Source organism: Bos taurus, chromosome 2 (assembly GCF_002263795.3).
Source record: "Bos taurus isolate L1 Dominette 01449 registration number 42190680 breed Hereford chromosome 2, ARS-UCD2.0, whole genome shotgun sequence".
Classification (NCBI taxonomy): Eukaryota; Metazoa; Chordata; class Mammalia; order Artiodactyla; family Bovidae; genus Bos; species Bos taurus.
In genome coordinates, this window is record NC_037329.1 from 129,055,225 (window position 1) to 129,080,615 (window position 25,391).

Genomic DNA, 25,391 nt, shown 5'->3' on the forward strand with positions numbered 1-25,391 from the left:
TTCTCTTCTATAATACAACTCAAAAAGTCCCTTATCCCTTTTTACTTAACCTATATACAGAGTACATCATGCAAAATGCCAGGCCAGATGAAGCACAAGCTGAAATCAAGATTGCCAGGAGAAATATCAATAACCTCAGATATGCAGATGACACCACCCTTACGGCAGAAAGCAAAGAGGAATTAAAGAGCCTCTTGATGAACGTGAAAGAGGAGAGTGAAAAAACTGGCTTAAAACTCAACATTCAAAAAACTAAGATCATGGCATTGGGTCCCATCACTTCATGGCAAATAGATGGGGAAACAATAGAAACAGCAATACACTTTATTTTCTTGGGCTCCAAAATCACTGCGGACAGTGACTGCAGCCATAAAATTAAGATGCTTGCTCCTTGGAAGAAAAGCTATGAGAAACCTAGACAGCATATTAAAAACCAGAGACATTACTTTTCCAGTAGTCATGTATGGATTTGAGAGTTGGACCATAAAGAAGGCTGAGCACCAAAGAATTGATGTTTTCCAACTGTGGTGTTGGAAAAGACTCTTGAGAGTCCCTTGGACTGCAAGGAGATCCAACCACTCCATCCTAAAGGAGATCAGTCCTGGGTGTTCATCGGAAGGACTGACGTTGAAGCTGAAACTACAATACTTTGGCCACCTGATGCGAAGAACTGACTTATTGTAAAAGACCCTGATGCTGGGAAAGATTGAAGGCGGGAGAAGGGGACAACAGAGGAGATGGTTGGATGGCATCACCGACTCACTGGACATGAATCTGAGTAAGCTCTGGGAGTTGGTGATGGACAGGGAGGCCTGGAGTGCTGCAGTCCATGGGGTCACAAAGAGTCGGACACGACTGAGCGACTGAACGGCAACAACAAATAGCTCCCAACAGTAAGGTCAACGTGGACCACTCTCAGTTCTCTGCACACACCGTACCTTTAACACACACACCTCGCCCACGATTTCACCCGGCAGTGAATTCTCTTCTGAAGTGTTCAGTCAGTGGTCACTGAGAGCCATCAACGCCTCCCTGCCTCTTTATCCCCTTGAGCGCCAGAGCGGTGACAGGGACTGCCCGCCCACCGGGAGGAAAGACTCCCGGTAGCCAAGCAGCCCGGGTTTCCCCACCCCCTTTTCCCTTCCGAGCCAATCAGGAGCTATGGTGGGCGTGGCCGCTCGCCCCGCACCTGCGCGTTAAGAGGAGGGCGGCGAGGCACCGAGGCGGCTGTGCCTGCCGCATCCCGTGATGAGGTCGTGGGTGGTCGGCGCCCGGCTGCTGCTTTTGCTGCAGCTGGTGCTGGTGCTCGGAGCGGTGCGGCTCCCTCCCTGCACCGACCCTCGGCACTGCACCGACCCTCCGCGCTATACCCCGGACTGGCCTAGTCTGGACTCCCGGCCGCTGCCGGCCTGGTTCGATGAAGCCAAATTCGGGGTGTTCGTGCACTGGGGCGTGTTTTCGGTGCCCGCCTGGGGCAGCGAGTGGTTCTGGTGGCACTGGCAGGGCGAGAAGCTGCCACAGTACGAGAGCTTCATGAAAGAGAACTACCCGCCGGATTTCAGCTACGCCGACTTCGGGCCAAGGTTCACGGCGCGCTTCTTCAACCCCGACAGCTGGGCTGACCTCTTCAAGGCCGCTGGGGCCAAGTGAGTGACGCCGCCGCGGGAGCGGGCGAGGGCTGACCCTTGAGCGCCGGGAGGGCCTTAAGCTGGTGGGAATCGGGCGGGGTGGGGGCGGGGAGGAGGCGAGGAGATTTGCCGGATCACACAGGTGTCCCTGTGACCTCAGATGTCGGGGGTACTCTGTTTTGCCTCCCGAAGGATGCAGAATTGTATGTGTCACGCCAGATCTTAAGCTTGAGGATTAGAAGGAAATAAAGGTTTCAGGTTGGTGGTGGCCTTGGAAAGCCCTTGGTGGACTTGGAAAGACCTGAATATGGGGAGGATTGAGCTAAGTGATGCCTAAAGTCAGTCCCCTGCGGGTTAGCAAGACAATCAAGGTTCCAGGATTTTAACGAAAGGTCGGGAGTCTGATCCTAGTTCAACTGTGAACTTGAACAAGGCCTTTTACCTCCCTACCGCCTCCTTCCATGGCTGTACCCTGGAATTGTGTACTTCCTTTCAGCTTTAATATGTCCCAGAGGGAAGGAAGTTCTGATGCCCAGTGTATTTGGGCAACAATATAGACTCTGTGTCATCTGCTCTGCTCAATGCCTTGCATGTAGAGAGTGCTCATGAAATTGTTTTGAGCACTGTTGCAGCTTGCATGTGAATGGTTCAGAGAACTGAAAATGTAAAGCTTGGATGGGAGGAGGCAAGGACTCCCAAGTCTGTTGAAGGCTGGGGCCGGTCCTGAAGGAGTCATCCTTGAAGGCAGGATGTTGCAGGTATTAAGGCAAGGAATGGTGACCCTCAGCTTCAAGGATGAGCTTGGTGGCTGAGCGAGCAGTGGTTTGGATGAGAGTAAGAGAAGACTCAACACATGGACATCACCAGATGGTCAACACCGAAATCAGATTGATTATATTCTTTGCAGCCAAAGATGGAGAAGCTCTATACAGTCAGCAAAAACAAGACCGGGAGCTGACTGTGGCTCAGATCATGAACTCATTGCCAAATTCAGACTTAAATTGAAGAGAGTGGGAAAAACCACTAGACCATTCAGGTATGACCTAAATCAAATCCCTTATGATTATACAGTGGAAGTGAGAAATAGATTTCAGGGACTAGATCTGATAGAGTGCTTCATGAACTATGGACGGAGGTTCATGACATTGTACAAGAGACAGGGATCAAGACCATCCCCATGGAAAAGAAATGCAAAAAAGCAAAATAGCTATCTGGGAAGGCCTTACAAATAGCTGTGAAAAGAAGAGAAGCAAAAAGCAAAGGAGAAAAGGAAAGATAGAAGCATCTGAGTACAGAGTTCCAAAGAATAGCAAGGAGAGATAAGAAAGCCTTCCTCAGCGATCAATGCAAAGAAATAGAGGAAAACAACAGAATGGGAAAGACTAGAGATTTCTTCAAGAAAATTAGAGATACCAAGGGAACATTTCATGCAAAGATGGGCTCGATAAAGGACAAGAATAGTATGGACCTAACAGAAGCAGAAGATATTAAGAAGAGGTGGCAAGAATACACAGAAGAACTGTACAAAAAAATGCTTCACGAGCCAGATAATCACGATGGTGTGATCACTCACCTAGAGCCAGACATCCTGGAATGTGAAGTCAAGTGGGCCTTAGAAAGCATCACTACGAACAAAGCTAGTGGAGGTGATGGAATTCTAGTTGAGCTATTTCAAATCCTGAAAGATGATGCTGTGAATGTGCTGCACTCAATATGCCAGCAAATTTGGAAAACTCAGCAGTGGCCACAGGACTGGAAAAGGTCAGTTTTCATTCCAATCCCAAAGAAAGGCAATGCCAAAGAATGCTCAAACTACCGCACAATTGCACTCCTCTCACACGCTAGTAAAGTAATGCTCAAAATTCTCCAAGCCAGGCTTCAGCAATACGTGAACCATGAACTTCAGATGTTCAAGCTGGTCTTAGAAAAGGCAGAGGAACCAGAGATCAAATTGCCAACATCCTCTGGATCAAGGAAAAAGCAAGAGAGTTCCAGAAAAACATCTATTTCTGCTTTATTGACTATGCCAAAGCCTTTGACTGTGTGGATCACAATCAACTGTGAAAAATTCTGAAAGAGATGGGAATACCAGACCACCTGACCTGCCTCTTGAGAAACCTATATGCAGGTCAGGAAGCGACAGTTAGAACTGGACATGGAACAACAGACTGGTTCCAAATAGGAAAAGGAGTTCGTCAAGGCTGTATATTGTCACCCTGTTTATTTAACTTCTATGCAGAGTACATCATGAGAAACGCTGGGCTGGAAGAAGCACAAGCTGGAATCAAGATTGCTGGGAGAAATATCAATAACCTCAGATATGCAGATGACACCACCCTTATGGCAGAAAGAGAAGAAGTACTAAAAAGCCTCTTGATGAAAGTGAAAGAGGAGAGTGAAAAAGTTGGCTTAAAGCTCAACATTCAGAAAACGAAGATCATGGCATCCGGTCCCATCACTTCACAGGAAATAGATGGGGAAACAGTGGAAACAGTGTCAGACTTTATTTTTCTGGGCTCCAAAATCACTGCAGATGGTGACTGCAGCCATGATATTAAAAGACACTTACTCCTTGGAAGGAAAGTTATGACCAACCTAGGTAGCATATTCAAAAGCAGAGATATTACTTTGCCAATAAAGGTCCGTCTAGTCAAGGCTATGGTTTTTCCTGTGGTTATGTATGGATGTGAGAGTTGGACTGTGAAGAAAGCTGAGCACCGAAGAATTGATGCTTTTGAACTGTGGTGTTGGAGAAGACTCTTGAGAGTCTTGAGAGTCCCTTGGACTGCAAGGAGATGCAGCCCGTCCTTCCTAAAGGAGATCAGTCCTGGGTGTTCATCAGAAGGACTGATGCTGAAGCTGAAACTCCAATACTTGCGTCACCTTATGCGAAGAGTTGACTCACTGGAAAAGATCCTGATGCTGGGAGGCATTGGGGTCAGGAGGAGAAGGGGACGACAGAGGATGAGATCACTGGATGGCATCACTGACTCAATGGACATGAGTTTGAGTGAACTCCAAAAGTTGGTGATGGACAAGGAGGCCTGGTGTGCTGCGATTCTTGGGGTCACAAAGAGTCGGACACGACTGAGCTGAACTGAAGAATTGAAGGCAGGTAGGTTTTCTAGCCTCTGGCTTAGGGCAGTCTTCCACCGTTGTCTTGTTTCAGATGACTTCCAGCTTTTAGTTTTTCTTGGACTTTAAGTCCTCATGTACTAAAGAGAAATTACAACTGATATTTAGTGTTGCAATTAAAGGCATGGGAATATCAGATCAGATCAGTCGCTCAGTTGTGTCTGACTCTTTGCAACCCCATGAATCGCAGCACACCAGGCCTCCCTGTCCATCACCAGCTTCTGGAGTTCACCCAGACTCACGTCCATCGAGTCAATGATGCCATCCAGCCATCTCATCCTCTGTCTTCTCCTTCTCCTCTTGCCCCCAATCCCTCCCAGCATCAGAGTCTTTTCCAATGAGTCAACTCTTCGCATGAGGTGGCCAAAGTACTGGAGTTTCAGCTTTAGCATCATTCCTTCCAAAGAAATCCCAGGGCTGATCTCCTTCAGAATGGACTGGTTGGATCTCCTTGCAGTCCAGGGACTCTCAAGAGTCTTCTCCAACACCACAGTTCAAAAGAATCAATTCTTTGGCACTCAGCCTTCTTCACAGTCCAACTCTCACATCCATACCTGACCACAGGAAAAACCATAGCCTTGACTAGACGAACCTTTGTTGGCCAAGTAATGTCTCTGCTTTTGAATATGCTGTCTAGGTTGGTCATAACTTTCCTTCCAAGGAGTAAGCGTTTTTTAATTTCATAGCTGCAGTCACCATCTGCAGTGATTTTGGAGCCCAGAAAAATAAAGTCTGACACTGTTTCCACTGTTTCCCCATCTATTTCCCATGAAGTGATGGGACCGGATGCCATGATCTTCGTTTTCTGAATGTTGAGCTTTAAGCCAACTTTTTCACTCTCCACTTTCACTTTCATCAAGAGGCTTTTTAGTACTTCTTCTCTTTCTGCCATAAGGGTGGTGTCATCTGCATATCTGAGGTTATTGATATTTCTCCCGGCAGAGGAGGAGTTCACTGTCTTTCAGAAGCCTTAGAAATCCATAATTTTCAAATGAAGAAGTTAAAATCTGGGAGACAGTCCTTTGTCCAGGACAAGTGCCCTTACTGTGGACAAGATGACTGGCCCAGATAGAGGAAGGGAACTAATGTCCTAGACTCCAGATCCCATGACACTAAGATGAAGGTTCTTTCCAGCACACCAGGGGTCTGTAACCATGACCAGAGGGATGGGTCCTCTGCCAGTTTTTTTGTAAGTTTCTTGAGCAGGATTTTTACATTTTCAAAAACCTGTTTTTAAAAAGTAGAAGAAGAATATAGCACAGAGAGGACTGTGGTCCACAGAGCCTGAAATACTGTCTAGCCCTTAAAATCCTGAGCTCCCCACATCAGCCGGGGATTAAATTATCACGTTGGGCACCAACTGTTTTTCTGCCTTAAAAGTAAATGAAATGTTGAGTGATTTGGTTATTATTTCAACACTTGCCTTTTCTCCCCTTTTTCTTTTGCCTTTTGTCATCTCTGTAAATTGATATGGGCTTTATAAAGATCTTATTTTTCTGTCATCTGCTCTTTTTGTGGAGATTTCTTTCTCCTTTAGGGCAAAGGCTTGTTTTTTTGTTTGTTTGTTTTTTAATGCTTAACATTAATACACAGAAGAGCTCAAGAACTGGAGAGCCAGTGCATACATATTTTCCCTTACCTATTCCTTTCTTCCTTCTTTCCTTCCTAGTCTCCTGTTTGTCTGGGAACTAAGGACTGTGGCTTCCTCAAATTTGCTTTCATTCCTGGAACAATACCCAAGGGGTGTTGTGACTGAAGCAATTCCCTGGATATCACTAATATAGTCACTCATACAAGTTCAGTTGACCCTTGAACAACACAGGTTTGAACTTCATGGGTCCACTTATATGCAAGTTTTTTCCAATAAATATATTGGAAAAATTTTGGGAGATTTGTTATAATTTGAAAAAACTCACAGAAATATCAAAAATTAAGAAAAGAGTATGTCATGAATGCATGAAATATATAGATACTAGTTTATTTTACCATTTTTGTGTGTCTGCTCAGTCACTCAGTCATGTCTGACTCTTTGTGACCCCATGGACTATAGCCCACCAGGCTCTTCTGTCTCTTAGGTCTCCTGCATTGGCAGGTGGGTTCTTTACTGATAGCGCCACCTGGGAAGCCCATATTAAATCATAAAATGCATTAAATTAATCACAGTACATACTGTAGCTCTGTCATAATTTTGTAGCCACCTCCTATTGGTGTCCTGTTGGTGAGCTCAACTGTCGTGTCCACTTAAAACACCAAGTGATGCTTATCTTCACATGAACACTCATCCCTCTGATAAATTACCTATCACAGTAAAAAGTCATCTCTCATGTCCTCAAGTATCTTTCATCTTGTTTAGTGCAATATCATAAACCTTGAATAACACCATGACACCCATACAGAGCTCCCCAGTGATGCCAGAAGTGCTCCCAAGAAGCAGAGAAAATTAACATTACAAGAAAAAGTTGAATTGCTTGATATGTATTGTAGATTGAGGTCTGCAGCTGCAGTTGCCCACTGCCCTTCCAACATAAATGAATCCAGCGTAAAAAAAAAAAAAAAAAGCTGTCATTGCAACTATGCCATAAGGTGTGAAAAACCGTGCACTTATTGCAAAATATCTTTTTATCTCTTATTGAAAATGCAGCTTTGATGTGCGTACTGGATTGCTATAAGAAAGGTATACATAAAGACACTAAAGTGATTCAAGAAAAAGTGAAGTCGTCACATGACAACATAAAAGGAGGGTGAAGGATCTAAAGCTGGAGAATTTAATGCCAACAAAGGATGGTTTGATAATTTTCTCGAGAGGTTTGGCTTTTTAAATGTCAAGATAACAGGGGAAGCAGTTACTACCAACCAGGAGATGAGTTCCCAGAGGCCATTGAGAAAATCATTGAGGAGAAAGGGTTTCTGTCTATCAGCTTTTGCTTTTTTTTCCCTTTTGTTTTTTGGTGGCCCCAGGTGGCATGCGAGATCTTAGTTGGCCAACCAGGGATCGAACCTGTGCCCCCTGCAGTAGAAGTGCAGAGTCTTAACCACTTTACCGCCAGGGAAACCCCTGAACAAGTTTTTAATACAGATTAAAGTGGGCCATCCATTGGAGGAGAAATGCCTCCAAGAACATTTATTAGTGAGGAAGAGAAGTAAGCACCAGGATTTAAGTCAGGAAGGGACTTCCTAACTCTACTGTTTGGTGCAAATGCGATCAGGTTTGTGATTAAGACTGTCCTTTTCTATAAACCTACTAATCAATGAGCCTTGAAGGGAAAAGATGACACAAACTGCCAGTCTTTTGGTTGTAAAACAAGTAGGCCTGGACAACGAAAACCCTTTTTCTGGATTGGTTCCATCAGTGCTTTGTCCCTGAAGTCAGGAAGTACCTTGCCAGTAAGAAACTGCCTTTTAAAGTTCTTTTAATATTGGCCACCCAGAACCCCAAGAGTTCAACAGCAAAGACATTGAAGTGGTCTACCCCAAACACAACATTTCTAATTCAACCTGTCGATCTAAGGGTCATAAGGATCTTTTCTTTTTGTATTGATTGATTGATTGATTTGGTTGCATGGGGTCTTAGTCGTAGTGGATGGACTCTCCAGCTGTGGCATGCAGGCTTTGTTGCTCCAGGGCATGTGGGATCTTAGTTCCTTGACTAGGGATGGAACCTGCATCCCCTGCATTGCACAGCAGATGCTTAACCACTGGACCACCAGGGAAATCCCCATGGTGGACTTTAAGAATCTTTAAGGCTCATTACACATGGTACTTGATGGAAAGGGTTGTCAGCACAATGGAAGAGAACCCCGATATAGACAGCATTGTGAAAGTCTGGAAGGATTACACCATTGAAGATGCCATTGTTGTTATAGAAAGAACCATCAAGCCCAAAACAATAAAATTCCTGCCAGAGAAAACTGTGTCCAGATGTTGTGCATGTCTTCACAGGATTTACAACAGAGCCAAGTAAGGAGATCATGAAAGAGATATGGGGGGTGGGGGCAGAGAAGGAGGGGAGAGGTGCAGGGTTTCAAGATAGGGATCTTGGAAAAATTCAGGAGCTGGTGTCCTCACACTTGAGGAACTAACATAAGTCAGTTTGATGGAGATAAGTGCTTCTGAACAAGTGCCAGACAATGAGGAAGAAGACATAGAAGAAGCAGTGCCAGAAAACACATTGACATTAGACAGTCTGGCAGAAGGATTCTGATTATTCAGGACAGCTTTTGACTTCTTTTACCATATTGACCCTTCTATGACATGATATGAAACTAAAGCAAACCGTGGAAGGATTGGTATCATATTTGTCATTGTTTTGTCATGAAGTCGTGTCCAGCTCTTTTGCAACCCCATGGACTGTAGCCCAGGCTTCTCTGTCCATGGAATTCTCCAGGCAAGAGTACTGGAGTGGGTTGCCATTTCCTTCTCCAGGGGATCTTCCTGACCCAGAGATTGAACTTGCATCTCCTGCACTGGCAAATGAGTTCTAACAGTCAGACAGAAATATATGAGATATTTCCATAACGTTACCCTGAATGCCCACCTCTCCTGCCTCCTGTCCACCTCCTCCTCCTCTTCCACCTCTGCCACCCCTGAGATGGCAAGACCAACCCCTCCCCTTCCTCCTCAGGGTACTCGTCGTGAACACCTTTATGGTAATCCACTTCCACTTAATGAACAGTAAATCCTTATGCCATACAGTTAATAAACCTATCTGTTGTGTAAGTGTATAAGTGTCTTCATGAGATCTGAGAACTGAATGGCAAGAACTGTATGAAACATTTTGGGTCATCATCATTGCAGTCACCGCCTTAGTGTTCATCTGTAGACCATCACACGCAAGATTGGCATGGAAGTAAATAGCCAATCCTTACATAAGCAGAAAGTAAGCGATACTTCTTATAAAATTAATAATATCTTTCCTTACTTTTTTAAAACTTTGCTTTCAAATAATTATGTTACCATACAGTATGGCATCTGGTCCCATCACTTCATGGGAAATAGATGGGGAAACAATGGAAACAGTGTCAGACTATTTTTTTAGGCTCCAAAATCACTGCAGATGGTGACTGCAGCCATGAAATTAAAAGACGCTTACTCCTTGGAAGGAAAGTTATGACCAACATAGATAGCATATTCAAAAGCAGAGACATTACTTGGCCAACAAAGGTCCGTCTAGTCAAGGCTATGGTTTTTCCTGTGGTCATGGATGGATGTGAGAGTTGGGCTGTGAAGAAGGCTGAGCGCCGAAGAATTGATGCTTTTGAACTGTGGTGTTGGAGAAGACTCTTGAGAGTCCCTTGGACTGCAAGGAGATCCAACCAGTCCATTCTGAAGGAGATAAGCCCTGGGATTTCTTTGGAAGGAATGATGCTAAAGCTGAAACTCCAGTACTTTGGCCACCTCATGCGAAGAGTTGACTCATTGGAAAAGACTCTGATGCTGGGAGGGATTGGGGGCAGGAGGAGAAGGAGACGACAGAGGATGAGATGGCTGGATGGCATCACTGACTCGATGGACATGAGTCTCAGTGAACTCTGGAAGTTGGTGATGGACAGGGAGGCCTGGCCTGCTGCGATTCATGGGGTTGCAAAGAGTCGGACACGACTGAGCGACTGAACTGAACTGATGCACCACCTTCCAGTCCCCTCTTATAATTAAATAACTATGTATCAGACTGTTAGGGAAATTAAAATGGAGGTAGTCTTGTTCAGCCTTCAGAAGCAAGACAGCAGGCCTCTGACTGACTTCTAACCTTGCATGGACCCTGCCTGGATGACATGTCTGCCTATAAGCATACCAGTTGTTACCAGCAAGTCAGGCAGCACCTTAGGTGAGAGAGGATCTTGGAATTTCCTGAGCCCCTGGAGGTCTGGAAAATCTTGTGATTCACAAGGTGAAACAGCATTGTAAAAGTTAAAGGAAAACCAGAGCTGTGTGCAAACTGATGATGATATCAGTTTGTGTCCTGGAGTTATAAGCAGGAGCCCCCACATCTGCAATTTGAAGTCTCATGGTGGCGTAGACCCACTTGCCTGGGACCCTTTTCCCAACTGAGACTCCAGATTGCTGTTACTTGGGACTTTCCATCTCTGTTCAAGTCTGGATATAGGTTGGTGGCCCATTTTGGTGATATGCACACTGTTACTTCTGTTATTTCTGTTTCTTTTCTTTTAACGACTGTATGTTGTAATTAAGTTATCTATTAAATATTGAAATTGGTTATTGTGTATGTAACCAGCTGTTTCTTTTGTTAACAAATCCTTCAAACCTAAAACAAAATTAAAACCTTCAGCAAAGCTCAACCGATGTATGAGACAGGGTGCTCAGGGCTGGTGCACTGGGTTGACCCTGAGGGATGGGATGGGGAGGGAGGTGGGAGGGGGCTTCAGGATGGGGAACACATGTACACCCATGGCTGATTCAGGTCAATGTGTGGCAAAAACCACTATAATATTGTAAAGTAATTAGCCTCCAATTAAATTAAAAAAACAAACTCAACCTATCATCACATTCAAGTGACTTTTTAAAAAATGTAACAATGTTTCCAATCCCATATTTTGAATATGAGTATAATACCATATGCCATAAAAATGTTATAATGATTCATTCATCAGTTGTAAGCTAGGCTATCATGAAGCAATCATATTGATTGCGCTAGGCTACTATAAAGCAATCATGTTGCTGTTTCTTCAGTATCAATGAATGAATCATTAGAACTACAAATAAATATAAATTGCTTTTTCACATTAGCTTTCTAGCTTTGATATTTAGTGTTAGGAATAACTATAATGTCTACAGTGTTTTGTATCATGTAAGACAGTATTGCTGTGGATACTGCAGGTGGTTCATCTTGTAAACAGACAATGTAAACTTATGGTATCAATAAATACAGTACATATGCCCAATCTCCAACTAACACAACATCTTAAAGCAACTGTACTCCAATAAAGTAAACAAATAAATGCAGTGCAGTACTATAATGTATTTTCTCTTCCTTATGATTTTCTTAAGAGCATGTTCTTTTCTCTAGCCTACATCATTGTACAAATACAGTATATTATACATATAGCATACAAAATGGGTGTTAATCGACCATTTATGTTATTGGTAAGCTTTCCAGTCAAGAGTAGTTTAGGGCGAAGTCAAGAGTTACACATGGATTTTCTTCTGCAACAGGGGTCAGCAGACACCTGCTAACCACCCCCTAACCACCACGTTGTTCAAGGGTCAACTGTACATTTCCTGTTGAGTTCCTGTAGTTGAGTTCCCTCAACCATTTTAAAAGCCTCAGGCGTGCCAGGTAAGTTGGTGCTCGTGGCCCACTGCCCACTTCCTTTGCTCACATGGTTTCAATGTTCACAGGTATGTAGTCCTGACGACAAAGCATCACGAAGGCTACACAAACTGGCCAAGCCCTGTGTCTTGGAACTGGAACTCTAAGGATGTGGGGCCCCATCGTGATTTGGTTGGTGAGTTGGGAACAGCCATCCGGAAGAGGTGCGTGTCCACAGACAGTCACCCCATCTTCACTTTTGATCTAACCACCCAGTATCCCGTGCCTTCTCTTCTCTGCTGTGTTTTCCAAGTTTGCATTTAACCAGTACATGGGAGGGCGTCTGGCCCTGAATTGGCAGTGTTTGAACCTTGGCAGTTTTCATGTGACCCAAAGTGACAGCATCAGAGAAGTGCACAGCCCTCTCTGGTTAGGTGAAGGATACGCAGCAGAGACCACGACGCTGCACTTGTGCTCTTCAAAGGATTCTTTCTGGGAAGCCTTCCAACCTAGGGCCTTTTCCAGTGTCTGGTGGAGGCCAGGGTTGTGTCTCATCTTTGTGTCCTCCTTAGCTGTCAACCCAGAGCTTTGTAGGCTTCATGGAAGGTTTAGATGAGTGGTAAATCAGGAGAGAGCTGAAGAGGGCAGTTAAAGCAACAAAAAGGAAGGTAAGGCATCACTCGTGATTCTAGGTAATATTTCTAATATCTGCCACTTAAGATGTAACTACTTTCCAAGGTCAAAGGGCTGGGAAGGGGCAGAAGTGAGATTTGAACCCAGGTGCTCTGATTTTGGACCCTACTGTTCTGAGTATATTTGCCTGTAAGGAGGAAAAGTGGTATTTGTGTCATGCCCACTCAGCTCTGTTGTGATTTGGCAAACTTGATGTCCTATTTAAGGGGTAGACCAGCTACTTATTTGTATAAATACAGTTTGATTGGAATACAGTTGTGTTCATTCACTTACGCATTGATTCTGGCTACTTTCAAGCTCTAATTGCAGAGTCAGAGTAGAGATAGCAAGGCCTACAAAGCCTCAAATATTATCCGGTCAAAAGCATTTGCTGACATATGTCACCTGTGAAACATTCAGTTCCCCAATACTGTGCTCTGCTAATAGTCCTGCTGTAAAAGTCTGAGATGTTGAATAGATCTGGACTCTAAGAGCCTTGATTTTCACCTTCTCTGCTTCTAGTCACTGAATCACATGATGAAATTCTTAACTTCAGTTCTTTCTGCTTTGTCTATGCCACTGCAAATGGTATCCTTCCTTCTTGTATTACAGCATTTCCAAAAACTCACTCTTCTTAATTCACAACAAGTTTTATTGTGTATGAAAATAGGTAAGTTTAACCATATTTTGTTTCAGGTATATTAAGAACTATTAGTAAATCTTATATGAAACAATAAATTAATTTCAACTGCACAGAAAATGGTACTAACGGTTCTTTCTGAGTGATGAGATTTTGGATATTCTTGGTATTTGTCTCCATTTTCCAGTATCTCTTCAATATCTATTATGATCAACAGAAAACATTTTTAATAGGACTATATGTTATTGAGATAATTGACTTAAAAGACAGAAAATGGTTTAAATAACGTTTTGGTGTTAAGATAATTTATGCATAAAGATAATTTGTTATCTGCTAAGTCGCTTCAGTTATGTCCAACTCTTCGTGACCCCATGGACTGTAGCCCGCCGGGCTCCTCTATCCATGGAATTCTCCAGGCAAGAATACTAGAGTGGATTGCCACGTCCTCCTCCAGGGGATCTTCCTGACCCAGGGATGGAACCTGTCTCTCTTGTGTCTCCTGCGTTGGTAGATGAGTACTTTACCACTAGTGCCACCTGGGAAGCCCAATTTGTTATTTGTATCATCAAAAACAAAGGAAGCCAATCATGTTGCTTAAATGAATGATAAGAGATAATTTAAGGAACTGGCTGTAGGTCCTGACCCCTGTATGCCCTAATGGTAAATTTCACTGAGATGTGAAAATGCTGGCAACTGATTTTTCTTAAAATATTTTTTCTTTGCTTAATGACAGTTGCTGTCCTGTTTTTCTGTTTCAGGAACATACGCTATGGACTGTATCACTCACTTTTAGAATGGTTCCATCCTCTCTACCTACGTGATAAGAAAAATGGCTTTAAAACCCAGTACTTCGTCAATGCAAAAACAATGCCAGAGCTCTATGACCTTGTTAACAGGTACAAAACAAAAGTTGTTTTAGCCTTATGACTTTCATCAATGACATCTGAGCTGCTTATACTGTTGAGGGGAAAGGGGTAGGGGTGGGATATGAAAAAACTCTAGAAGACATCAAAATAGTAATGAGTAATCATTGTGTTAAGACAAAGTATACTTTTTCTTTTTGCTTTTCAAAACTTCCATAGTATGGTCATGCTGATTTTATAAACTGAAACAGAACTGAGGATGGTAGTAAGTCAAACCTCAGTTAACTCCTTCCATACCACTTTCTTTGTCAGGAGCTTGGAGAAGGGCAGCATGGTCTAATGGACCCTACAGAGGGTTTGGCATCTGGCAGATTTGTATTTGAATCCTGCCTCTTGTTACCCTCAAGAATTTTCTTGGCTGTGCCATGCAAGCTTGTGAAAAAGCTGGCTTAAAACTCAACATTCGCAAAACTAAGATCATGTCATCTGTTCCCATCACTTCATGGCATATAGATGGGGAAAAAAATGAAAATAGTGACAGACTTTATTTTCTTGGGCTCCAAAATCACTGTGGGTGGTGACTGCAGCCATGAAATTAAAAGACATTTGCTCCTTGGAAGAAAAATTATGACACACCTAAACAGCATATTAAAAAGCAGAGACATTACTTTGCCAACAAAAGTCCGTCTAGTCAAAGCTATGGTTTTTCCAGTAGTCATGTATGGATGTGAGAGTTGGACTGTAAAGAAGGCGTGCCAAAGAATTGATGCCTTCAAATTGTGGTGCTGGAGAAGACTCCTGAGAGTGCTTTGGACAGCAAGGAGATCAAACCAATCAATCCCAAAGGAAATCAACCCTGAATATTCATTGGAAGGACAGATGCTGAAGCTCCAATACTTTGGCCACCTGCTGCAAAGAGATGACTCATTGGAAGACCCTGATTCTGGGAAAGATTGAGGGCAAAAGGAAAACGGGGCGACAGAGGGTGGGATGGTTGGATGGCATCACCAGCTCAATAGACATGAGTTTGAGCAAACTCCAGGAGACAGTGAAGGACAGGGAAGCCTGGTGTGCTGCAGTCCATGGAGTCGTAAAGAATCAGACATGACTTAGCCACTGAACAACATCAATGACCACAACAGCAGTGCAGCTGGTGGGATCTTAGTTCTCTGACCAGGGATCAAGGGATCAAACCCAGGCCTTCAGTAGTGAGAGCACAGAGTCCTAACCACTGGGCCGCCAGGGAACTCCCTTAGAAGCCTTAAACAGGTTACTCATCTGAGCCTCAGATTCTCACTCTGTAAAGTGACAAGAATGCCTTCTAAGTAGGGCTCAGCATAACATATGAAGTTTCTATCACTATGCCTGGTACAGAATAATAGAGGCATTATTATTCTTAATTATCCTTAAAAATGATGACTTTTACTTTGGGGTTTGTCAGTGGTCTTCACCATGTTTTATTCTGCGTTTGCCCTTCTTGCTCCTGGGGGCACTTAGGAGGATGGTGGACCTTTAAAGATTAAGAGGCAGCCGTCTGTGCTTGGACACTCACTGTAGACCAAAAGACGAAAAAACTTGCACCCAGATGACTGCTGCAAGGAAACAGGACGGTTGTTAAGAAACCAACCAGCAAAGCTTCAAGTCAGAAATCCAGTTCTTTTTTTCTTACTGAGTGTATAACCTCGAACAAACCCGTGATCTTTCTATAGCTCAGTTTCTTTACCTGTTTATACATCACAGGGTGTTGTGAAAATGAATGAAGTTAACGAGTATAAAGTGCCTACTACGATTTTTCCTATACAGTAAAACACACACCATCTGTGTTTCTCTCGCCTCTTAGGCAGCCTTTTTCCTGGACTCGACGTGCTGACCTAAGTGTTTACGGAGTACAGCACAGGATTCACTAACAGGCAGATTTACATATGGGTTCCAGCTCCTATTACTTACCAGCTTTGCACCTAAAACAAAGTTACTGAGCAATACATTCTTGGCTTTCTTAAGTGGGACTAATACTGCTTACCTTAGAGGTATAAATACATACACTCATAAGGCTCAGAGTAGTAATATGAGAAAGATGCAACTGTGGCTCAAGTGAATTCAATAGATTTTTATGATCAAAGCTCTGGGTAGTTGTCCCCCAAAATGCATTTGATGGAACAGTTCAAGCTCTTGCTGCTGCTGCTGCTGCTGCTAAGTCGCTTCAGTCGTGTCCGACTCTGTGCGACCCCATAGACGGCAGCCCACCAGGCTTCCCAGTCCCTGGGATTCTCCAGGCAAGAACACTGGAGTGGGTTGCCATTTCCTTCTCCGATGCATGAAAGTGAAAAGTGAAAGTGAAGTCGCTCAGTCATGTCCGACTCCTAGCGACACCATGAACTGCAGCCCACCAGGCTCCTCCGTCCATGGGATTTTCCAGGCAAGAGTGCTGGAGTGGGGTGCCATTGCCTTCTCCGGTTCGAGCTCTTAACACATCTTAAAAGCAGAAACAGTAATCCTGTAGTTCTGGAGCACCACTCTTTTCATTGGGATCAGTTTCTGGAAGGAAACCAAATTGTATACACACTGAATAAAGCTTTACTTTTTAATCTAAGACATTTTAAAAAAAGATTGGGAAGAAATATACCAAAATGCTGTATATTAAATGGTGGTTGTGTTAGCTCACAGGTGTGTGTGTGGTCATTTTCATCCTTTAGTTTTCCACTTTCTCTGTACCATGGTACTTTCAAAATAGGAGGAAATTAATTTTTAAATATATGTGGCAAAGATAGGTCTGTCAGACTTGACTGTGACTGGATTCAGATGATAAACTTTGTTGTAATTGTGTGTCTCTCAGGTATAAACCTGACTTGATTTGGTCTGATGGAGAGTGGGAATGTCCTGACACTTACTGGAACTCTACAGATTTTCTTGCTTGGCTCTACAATGATAGCCCAGTTAAGGTATGTGATTATATGACTTCTCCCTTATTTATCTGTTATGATAAAACACAATGTGAGGAGCCAAGATCTGGAGTAATAACCGTAATGACAACAGTGACAATAATAAATACTAATCTCAGGACTTCCCTGGGGTTCAGTGCTTAAGTCTGCCTTCACCTTCCAATGCAAGGGATCAGCTTTGATCCCTGGTCAGAGAGCTAAGATCCCACATGTCTTGGGCCTAAAAAGCCAACACATAAAACCAGAAACAATATTGTAACAAATTCAATAAGGACTTTAAGTGTAAGCAAATAAATAAATACCAGTATCGATATGGGTGCGGTAGGGACGAGGGAGCTTAATGGATGTGAAAGGTTTTTCCTTTCATTCTTTTTTGCCCCTTCCTTTTTCTTTCTTTAAGCTTTTTTTCCTTAAAGCTTTCTTTTCTCCTTTAATTCTTGATTTTTACAAGCTAGTTTTCAAGCTTCTTAAATTTAAGTCGTAGGATAGAAATAGTATAAAGAAGCCCCAGACCACCATAGAGAAAATAAACTGTTAAGCAAACAGACATTGTAAATAAGAAAACCACCCAAAAAATTAATATATAAAACTTATTAAACGATAGGAATAAAATGTGAGAATCTATGACCTCAGCTACTCTATGTTGACTGTGTAGTTTAACTCATATAGGGAAATTTCTTTTCCCTGAGATCCAAATTCTAAGGAAGTTGGAAACTTCGCCTGCCTTGTGCTGTCCCTCAAAAGCAACCTACTACACTGCACAATAGCTGCCCGTTTATAGTTCACATTTCAAGACACAAAGTAGCAGAAGTCTCAATCTTCACCATAGAAAATTTCAAAAATCTTACAGATTCTAGCTTTGTTGTGCATTTTAAAGAAAATTCTGTGCTCACTTCAGCAGCACATATACTAAAATTGGAACTATACAGAGAAGATTAGCATGGCCCCTGCGCAAGGATGACACGCAAATTCGTGAAGCGTTCCATAAAAAAAAAGAAAAATCTAAGACCAGTTTGAACTGAGCTATCTGGGTAGGTTCATAAACCTCTTAGGATGTCACTGGCTGCTGCTGCTGCTAAGTCGCTTCGGTCGTGTCCGACTCTGTGTGACCCCATAGACGGCAGCCCACGTCCCTGGGATTCTCCAGGCAAGAACACTGGAATGGGTTGCCATTTCCTTCTCCAATGCATGAAAGTGAAAGTGAAGTTGCTTAGTCCTGTCCGACTCTTAGCGACCCCATGGACAGCAGCCTACTAGGCTTCTCTGTCCATGGGATTTTCCAGGCAAGAGTACTGGAGTGGATGTCACTGGCTAACTATTACTAAATTCAGAAAAGGGAAAGAAAGATCCTATGTGACAATTGGAAGCAAATTCACATTGGTATTTTGGAACTTTCAGGCTGCGTGGGGACCTCTAGTGGCGAGGCCTGGTGGTTCTTCCCCGGTGGTTCCCCGGCTGGGGTGGCTTAGATGCGGATCCTCGGGTGGGACACTGCAGACCATATTCTACCCACTCTTGTCCTGCGTGCTTTCTCATGCGTTAGGAAAGAGGGTTGTCATGTACTCATATTAGGAAATGACTTTTAGGAGAAGCAGACCCTGATCCTTACCCCTCTGCTGTCTGTAATTCCCACTCCTGACCTCTCTGCAGGTCTTCTCTGGGAAGTCACACCTTCCCCACCACCCTGTCTAAAATCGCAGCATGCCTCCATCAACGCTGTCTTTCCTTATCTTATCTTTCTCTTAACCACTTACCTGGCCCAACATATTTCAGATACCACTTACCTCGTTGCTATCTGTCTCCCTCACTGAAGCATCACCTTTGTGAGGGCAAGAATTTGGGTCTGTTCACTCCTACATCCCCAACTCCAGCAACAGTCCTTGGCCCAGTTAGACACAGAGTAAGTACTGGTGGAATGTAAACTAAATCTGGCTCCTGGAAATTTATATTCTTTCTGAAAGAAGCAAGAAACCACTCCTGAACTGGTGTTTAGGTGAATTCCGTGACGCTGATGTGATGTCACATCATAATCGTCCATGTATATGTCTCCTCAGCTAGTCGCTGCTGGATCTCTGAGGGCAAGAGCTGTGACTTGTTTACTCTGGATACCCCAGTATGAGCCTCATAGTAGTATTAAATGTTGACATTAAGTTATTCTATGTAAAGATTTTTCGAAGTTCAGCAAAACCTTAAGGGAAGGAAAAGAATGTTTGATTACTGACTTTGCCTTACTTAGGTAAAGAAAGTCAGGGTTATATAGTGAAAAGCATCCTGGGCTGGATTCATAGTCCCAGCTTTCAGAAACTCTGCCTGGGAATGTGATCTCGGCAGGTCTCCTCTTCTACATTTCTCTTCCGATAGAGTAAATGGTTTACTAGATAATCTAAACAGGCCCTTCCAGTTCTGACACTACATATTGCTAGACTGGGGTTAACTGCAAATAACGTTTGGAGTTGGATATTTCTTTGTTGTGAAGGGACAGTTCTCTGTGTTGTAAGATGTTTATGATTTTTTTTTTTTGCCCACACCATGCGACCATGCGGGATCTTAGTTCCCAGTCCTGGGATCAGACCCCCACCCACTAGCAGTGTAAGCAGGGATTCTTAACCGCTGGACGGCCAGGGGATTCCCTTGTAATGGGTTTAGAAGAATCCTTGGTCTCCGCCCACTAGGAGGCAGTGGCACCACCCCGAGTTGTGACCAAGAAACGTCTCTAGATTTTGCCCTTTGTCTCCTCCAGTTGAGAACCACTGTGCTCGACTGAGTCTGCTCCTTGCTTCCAAACAGGCACCTGACTTATCAAACTGAGTTAGATAGTTTTACCCCCGATGATCTCAGTGCTCCTTCCTCCTTTAGGATGAGGTCGTAGTGAATGACCGATGGGGTCAGAACTGCTCCTGTCATCATGGAGGATACTACAACTGTAAAGATAAATTCCAGCCAGAGACCTTGCCAGATCACAAGTGGGAGATGTGCACCTCCATAGACCAGCGGTCCTGGGGCTACCGTCGAGACATGGAGATGGCTGACATCACAAACGAATCCACGATCATTTCGGTAAGAGGTAGTTATTTGTTAACTGCAGTCCCAGGCTGCCTTCTGGCTAAAAGCGGTGGAAGCACTCTGGATAGACTTATGGGCCGGGAGAACCCGTTCGGGTTATTGAACATACTCATAACACTTGTCCTAAGGAGACAGGTCTAATTACTGAAGAGTTCTGTACAGAGGTGTTCTCCCCAGGATTATTTTCAGATTGACATTGGGCTGTTTCAATTCCTGGCAACCATAAAGGAATAATTCAGCAGATTTGGGGATTTTCCTTAACCATGAAAACGTTTCTGAATGTAATAGGGATTAATGCTTACAGGGTTGATGAAAAGACAAGTTATGCAGTATCACAACTATATAGAATTAACTGCACGAGAAAAAGACCAGAAGGAAACCTCAAAAGTTAATGGTGTGGTGTCTTTGGGGTACTCTAACAGAACCTCCTTTTTAAAATTTTCTGTATGTAGCCTTAATTTTTCTGGACTGCCTTGAAGTGCTACTGTGTGGGGTCACAGGAAACACACACACACACGCATCCCACCCCAGAAATCTTAAAGACTATATCTCTTTACAGAATGTTTTCCTGAAGGGGCAACATACACATTTATATAGCTCAGGGTATCCTGAAATTCATCAGGTCTCTTCCACACCTCCCCGCCCCACCGCCCCACCCCGAGTCTCCATAGCACCTGCTCTAAATCTCTCATCTCTAATCTCTGTATTCTCTCTGGCTGGCTCCACAGAATCCTTTCAAGGCCAAGTGCTTTGTTTTCAGCTCCCTGGCTGACACTCTGTGCCTCTGATATATGACACTTCCGTCTACATATGGCACTATGGCAGGTGCCAGCTCACGGGTAAGAGCCCATGATCACTCCCTGGAATCTGAGTTAATATATCTCTCAACTGTGTAGCAGAATTTTTCAATTTTCTCATGTAAGCCTATCCTGCTATGAAAATGACAAAAATATATTGTCTTTTCCAAAAGATAGAGGATATTCACAAAACACAGGGAGAACAGCCTAGATTCTTCTTCTTCCCTCCATCTGTGTGTTTTAAGCATTCAGCCAGGCTTGGCATTCAGAACTAGAATTTCCTTGTTTTCTGCTCCTGCCAGGAACTGGTTCAGACAGTAAGTTTGGGAGGCAACTATCTTCTCAACGTCGGACCAACCAAAGACGGACTGATCGTTCCCATCTTCCAAGAAAGGCTACTTGCTGTTGGGAAGTGGCTGAGCATCAATGGAGAGGCTATCTATGCCTCCAAACCATGGAGAGTACAATCTGAGAAGAACTCTGTATGGTGAGTCTAGTCTTCTGTTACAGGTAGGAACATCCTGAGCTGGCAACCCCTTGGGTCCACAGTGGTTACAAGCCAGGCTACGGACTCATCTGGAGGAAACACAAGAGCTGTTCTGTGATGTTAAATGTGTGCCCAGGTTTATGTTTTAGGCCCCAGGGTATCTTTGACTAGTGAGGGAGGTGGGTAGGCTTGGTGAAGAAAGGAGCTACGAAGTATCAATTTGCTCAACCCCTAAAAACAGTCATAGCTAATATTTGTACAGCACCCACATGTGGTAGACTCCATCCTAAATTCTTTCTCCTCATTTAGTCCCCTCAACAATCTCACTGGGTGGATAATGTCACTATCCCTAGGTTACAAGGAGAAAGCAGGTCCAGGGGAGTAATCATCCGCCCAGAGTTACGAAGCTACTAAGCGAAGAAGGCATGATTCACACTTGGCATTGTGGATCTAGTTATTTGATCTCAGGCTTCAGGAATTTTTTAAATTTTCAACTGCAAAATGGGGTGATGATACTTAACTTCCTAGAGTGTGAGGATTAAATAAACGAACCTATGTAAAGCACCCAGCAGAGTGCCAGGTACATACTAACTGCTCAGTGAAAGACCTCTGCAAATGTTATATCACAGAGCTGGGGGCTTTGCATCAGGAGAAACACGTTCATGGTTCTGTTTTGGATGAGTTTCTATTTAGTGATTTTTTTCACCCTCTGCTATAAGGATGGGCTTCCCTGGTGGCTCAGATGGTAAAGAATCTGCCCACATTGAGGGAGACCCAGGTTCAATCCCTGAGTTGGGAAGATCCCCAGGAGAAGGGAATGGCTACCCACTCAAGTATTCTTGCCTGAAGAATTCCGTAGACAGAGGAGTCTGGCAGGCTACAGTGTATGCGGTCTCAAAGAGCTGCACACACCAAGTGACTAGCACTTTCACTTTCTCTAAGCATAGTGAAACCTCAGAACAACAGATTTGTCTTGGGAATTTCCCTGGCGGTCCAGAGGATAGAGCTAGACGCTTTCACTGCCATGGGCCTTGGTTTGATCCCTGATCGGGGAACTAAAGATCCCAAAAACCAAGTGGGATGACCAAAAATTTTAAATTTTAAAAAGGAATTAAAATTCATCTTCATTGCACATCTTGCCCATGTTATACCCTCAGATGTTTTCATATGGATTTAAAGATAAAGAAATATATGAATAATGAGGAAGATGGCTTCAGTATGTGTCACTAATATAAGAGTTAAAAAAAATGTTTTAGGAAAACTTAGAACCCCATACAGAGAAGAAAGGGAAGATACCACCCAGAAAGAGTCTTCCAGGGCTACATAATTCCCACAGAGCTTAACCGTGCTGCTGTGCTTAGTCGCTCAGTCACATCCGACTCTGCGACCCCATGGACTGTAGCCCGCCAGGCTCCTCTGTCCATGGGGTTCTCCAGACAAGAATTCTGGAGTGGGTTGCCATGCTCTCCTCCAGGGGATCTTCCCAGCCCAGGGATCGAACCCAGGCCTCCTGCACTGCAGGCACATTCTTTGCTGTCTCAGCCACCAGGGAAGCCCAAACCTAAATTGGTATCAAGTTACTTGCTCGTGGCAGTGACAGACTGAAGGTCTCGCAATTGGTGGGTAATTGACGGGGGAATGTATAAGGTCATGTGGCAGGATAATAAGCCGGGCATCTTTGACAACGACGTTTCTTTTTTCCCAGGTATACGTCTAAAGGATTAGCTGTTTATGCCATTTTACTGCACTGGCCAGAATATGGAATCTTAAGCCTTATATCCCCTATAGCTACTTCAACCACAAAGGTAAAGAGCCTCCGTCAGTCCTGTTGGAGATGTAGCTCTTTGTAAAGGAATTGGCGAGCCTTCTCTGACCCTTCCTTCCTTCCCCAGATCTCTCCTGTTTCCCTTCTGGGCTGTCTTCCCCGCCCTGGCCCAGTGTAGTTGTTTGCCACCATATTCAGGCCATATTCTGTGCTCATCAATGCATTCGTGTTTTTCCCATTCCCTTTTGCTCTCTGCAGGTAACAATGCTGGGAATCCAAAAGGATCTGAAGTGGTCCCTAAATCCCTCAGGTAAAGGTCTCCTCGTGTTCCTGCCCCAGTTACCACCCGCTGCTCTTCCAACTGAGTTTGCTTGGACCATAAAGCTGACAGGAGTGAAGTGATCATTGGAGTTCAAGAAGAAAGGGACACCGCCGGCACTTTGATTTTCCTCTTATATCGCCATCATTATAATAAACGACTCTTCTCTACTCAGAAATCTCTTTTCCAACACATTTTAATAAATGGAACGGATTACATTACACTGATGTCTCACGGGATCAAAGATCTGAGATCCAGTGCTAGCATCTCTCTCTGATCAATAGAAGAGACTGAACAGTTAAGCTCACCCATTCCTACTATTGGGAATTATCTGCAATGGAAACTTCCTCCATCCTCTGTTTCATAACCTGACTGCTTACTCAGATGACTTCAAGAATAAGCCAAATCGTCCCATTGCCTATGGGAGGTGCTGAAAAGGATTTGGCAGACTCGACTATATGCTATTTATTTAGCATCGGCTGTCGCCAGCTACCCCCATCTGCCCCCAAGAGCAGGAGAGCCTCGAGGGGAAGGAAAATGCTTCCAAGGCTGCTAATAGTAAGCTTTTTAGAAGTTTGCAAAGCAAGCTAAGAGCTCTGACATTCAGTCTGTTTACAGGGATTCTATGAAGAAAATGAATGTGATTCTGCCTTGCTTTAATACAGTCAAATAAATAAATTTGTATGTCAAATCATTTTCTACTAAAAAGCACGTTGTAGCTTTCTTCTTCCAGTTTCTATATGGACTGCTTATAGCCTTATGTTTCTGTTTAAAAAGAAAAAAGTAGAAGTTGAGTACCTGCCAAGTCTCCTTAATGCTGAGCAAGAAAGTAATCCCTTTGGTTCTTCTGTTCCTCACTTCTAGTCCCATTCTCTTGAGTTGGCCAGGTGGCATCAGTGGTAAAGAACCCACCTGCCAATGCAGGAGACGTAACAGACGCAGGTGTGACCCTTGGGTTGGGAAGATGCCCTGGAGAAGGGATTGGCTACCCACTCCAGTATTTTTGGACTTCCCTAGTGACTCAGATGGTAAAGAATCCGCCTACAATGCGGGAGACCTGGGCTTGATCCCTGAGTTGCAAAGATCCTCTGAAGGAGAGCATGGCAACCCACTCCAGTATTCTTGTCTGAAGAATCCCATGGACAGAGGAGCCTGGCGGGCTATAGTCCATGGGGTCACAAAGAGTCAGACATGACGGAACAACTAAACGAAGCCCAGCACAGCACTTAACACGTGCATGCATCCACTCAGTCTCTCTAATTGTTAGAGATCTAATAAAGTTTTCTCCTTTTTATTTACAAGATGTATTTGGAAATCCTTAACCTACATTTACATAAAATTTGTTTTTCTCAAGCACATATGAAACATTTACAGATGTGAATACCAAAGAAGCAATGTCATAAGGATTATATCATATGTCTGTAACATAATTAAAGGACCATAAAAACTTGAAGGAAAAACTAATATGTTAAGAAATTTTAAAACACTTTTAAATACTTATTTATTATTGAAAGCACAAGAAAATTAGAAAGCACTTAGAATAATAATGGAAATGCTATGCATTGAAACTTGTGAAATGTAGCTTTTAAGAAAAATTGCTTTAGAGAGGGTTCCAGGAAGATGGCAAAGAGGAAGCACCAAGAATCTCTTCCCCCATCTAGAAAACAATTGTACTGGCAGAATCTGTCTGATGTAACTATTTTGAAACTCTGGAGGCTACTGAAGGCTTGCAACTTCCAGAAGAATACCTGGATGGTAAATTATGGTTAATTCTGGTCAGTTTCAGCTACCCATCCCTCATCCCTAATCATTGAGT

The 25,391-nt window shown here is 43.6% G+C and overlaps 1 protein-coding gene and 1 non-coding gene across 2 annotated transcripts; both read left to right on the forward strand.

Moving 5' to 3' along the window:
• The first annotated feature begins 1,205 nt into the window (after window positions 1-1,205).
• On the forward strand, window positions 1,206-24,283 carry FUCA1 (alpha-L-fucosidase 1). The gene is given in 8 exon segments (NM_001046035.2): window positions 1,206-1,646; window positions 12,120-12,254; window positions 14,101-14,238; window positions 17,039-17,144; window positions 20,001-20,201; window positions 21,307-21,491; window positions 23,197-23,296; window positions 23,515-24,283. Coding segments are annotated over 8 exon segments (1,407 nt in total). The 5' UTR covers window positions 1,206-1,248; the 3' UTR covers window positions 23,659-24,283.
• Window positions 18,030-18,136, forward strand: LOC112443709 (U6 spliceosomal RNA). Its single transcript, XR_003032121.1, has one exon. It is a non-coding gene; the product is annotated as a U6 spliceosomal RNA (small nuclear RNA).
• Window positions 24,284-25,391: the final 1,108 nt, after the last annotated feature.